The sequence below is a fragment of the Berghia stephanieae genome, chromosome 8 (genome assembly GCF_034508935.2).
Source record: "Berghia stephanieae isolate SIO BIC M18660-M18661 chromosome 8, UCSD_Bste_1.3, whole genome shotgun sequence".
NCBI classification, from domain to species: domain Eukaryota; kingdom Metazoa; phylum Mollusca; class Gastropoda; order Nudibranchia; family Aeolidiidae; genus Berghia; species Berghia stephanieae.
This window is the reverse complement of record NC_088367.1, coordinates 36,626,343-36,628,842: the sequence shown is the minus strand read 5'-3', so window position 1 is coordinate 36,628,842 and position 2,500 is coordinate 36,626,343. Positions and strand designations below refer to the sequence as shown.

Genomic DNA, 2,500 nt, shown 5'->3' with positions numbered 1-2,500 from the left:
GCCCTCCTTTCTTTTAATGGCATTGAATTATTACGTCTAAAAGCCGTCTTCGCTCTCGAAACAATCACACATTTCTGAATGAAATATGGGGAGTTAAGGTTTTCAGTTATGAATGCAAAAATACCGATTGTTGGGCATCTCTTTGTAATATAAATCTCTATGCCTTCATGAATCCTAAAAACGATTCAATAGTCTGATGTCACGCCGCCTGGCAACGGCGGCCATCTTGGTTCTAAACAAAGAAAATCATTACTTTTTATTTTTCATGCTGGCTAGAACTTTTCATATATCTTGTGATCAGAATGTGTAAAAGTCAAAACATGATCAAATTGATGGTTTTTTTCCCCTCTGGATACCCTTTATGCTCGCCGGAGAAATATTTCATACAGCGTCCGCCATTGTTCCGATAGTTTAGAGCCAGTGTTACTAAGTTACCATGCGTCATTAGGAAGGAAGTGACGTTACGACTATTGAATCCTATTACAGTGATATATATATATATATATATATATATATATATATATATATATATATATATATATATATAAAAGAAACAAAAGTGACATCACTCAGCTCTTTGTTAATATTTTTAGTCAGCCATTTTATGACTAGTTCTCACTAAATTGTGTCAATTACATAATCATAAACGTTTAAGGTTACACATAGTTTTGTGTGTTGGTACGCATTGTCCGGTTGGCGGATGTTGTGAGTAATTTAACTAAGCGCACAGCATCAAAATTACAAAGAGATGTTCAACAATCAGTAATACACCGTACACAATTGAAAACCTCGAACACATCTCATCTGCCATATCTCTGGTGTGCAGGTAGCCACAAGCCAGAAATTGAATTTCAAGTCCAAATGAGACCCGCCGCATCAAACCGGTATTATGTCAGGATCGACGTATACTTATTTGCAGGTCTGGTAACCCAAATTGTATGGGCTCATTGTTGTTATGGAAGTACTATCAAACCAACGTGGTCATGACTTCAATGTTAAATCAAGCACACAACTGTGTGCGGTTATCAGTCCTGCTAATATCTGACCAGTTGTCAAAAATTGGATTCAAATTTGACATGAACTTAAATTGATTAATTAAAATAGTCTTTCTTTTGAGAATTTTAAATGCTTTTTAAAGAATTCCATCATGGATTTTTAAAGAATTCCATCGTGGGTTTTTAAAGAATTCCATCATGGGTAATCCAATAGATGTCTTTTTGGCATAGATAACCTTTATCATAAATATTCAATGTCTTATGTTGCAATATTTTCATCTTATTATTCACAGTATAACACATTTTCCACCTGTCCAAGCACCAAGACAAGTACACACAACTTTCCATCATGGGTGACCAACGTGCCAAAAAGTCCGGAATTGCCGCTGAGATCGAGAAGAAAGTCGAACAGGTTTGGCTCATGACACAATTTAGACAACTTTTCTATACTAGCACTTTTACAGTATCAGACACTTTAGTCACACTGCCTTTAGCCAATGACCCGTTCACACCTGAGTCGAATGGAGTTATATGTGTAAATGTCACAACACCGGGAATACAGCTTTGCGATCATTATGACCGATCCAACCACTGACCATATTTAACAACTCTTGATCTTTGATATAAGAATACGATAATGTAGCGCGAAGCCACCTATGAAACACAAACACAAACACAAGAAAAACTCAGTTCTTTCAAACACCACTTTATCAGTTTTTAGACTCTTAATTAAGCGAGCACAGATAGCTTAGTTAACGGAGTTTCGGATACTTGAATAGTTAGAGGACGAAAGATTGAATGGACAATTATTATTATTATTATTATTATTATTATTATTATTATTATTATTATTATTATTATTATTATTATTATTATTATTATTATTATTATTATTATTATTATTATTATTATTATTATTATATTATTATCTTTTATAAAACCTTAATAAACGAAGTACAGAAACAAGCATGTTGATTAACCACAACTTAAACAACTTCATTGTAATTGTCAATTTCGTCGTCTGAAAATAAAGAAACATCGTCAACTCGCACGCCATTCAATCAAGTTTACTTTAACACCAACTGTGTGTGGATCAACTCTTAACAAAAACAATCCAAGTACGATTTCATCTCACTCAACACGACAAAAAGGCCAACGAAATAATGGTCTTTCAATTTGTCACATGAATGCGCGGTCAGTTGGAAACAAGACTGTAGTGAAATATTTATATTATTGAAAACAACTTAAACATTCTATTTATTTCGGAATCCTGTCTCAAGGAAAACGATAATTATATCATAAATGATGTAACGCCAAAACGTTATCCCATAATTGAGAAGAAGAGAAAAGGGGGAAAAAGGAGGTGGAATATTAATAATTTATAAAAGTAATATCGCCATAAAAAATATCGAAAGTGACACGTACGATTCATTTGAACATCTAACAATCGACGTCACGATCAATGGTCAACATTATAAGATGATGTGTGTCTATCGACCACCAAG

General features: G+C 33.7%; 1 protein-coding gene across 1 annotated transcript in view; it reads left to right on the top strand.

Moving 5' to 3' along the window:
* The window catches only part of LOC144978589 (transgelin-3-like), a 43,360-nt gene that overhangs the window by 25,109 nt on the left and 15,751 nt on the right, over window positions 1-2,500 (top strand). The window contains exon 2 of the mRNA XM_078924863.1: window positions 1,289-1,407. Within this exon, the coding sequence (XP_078780989.1) occupies window positions 1,345-1,407 (63 nt within the window). The 5' untranslated portion in view covers window positions 1,289-1,344. The remainder of the gene's footprint in view (window positions 1-1,288; window positions 1,408-2,500) is intronic.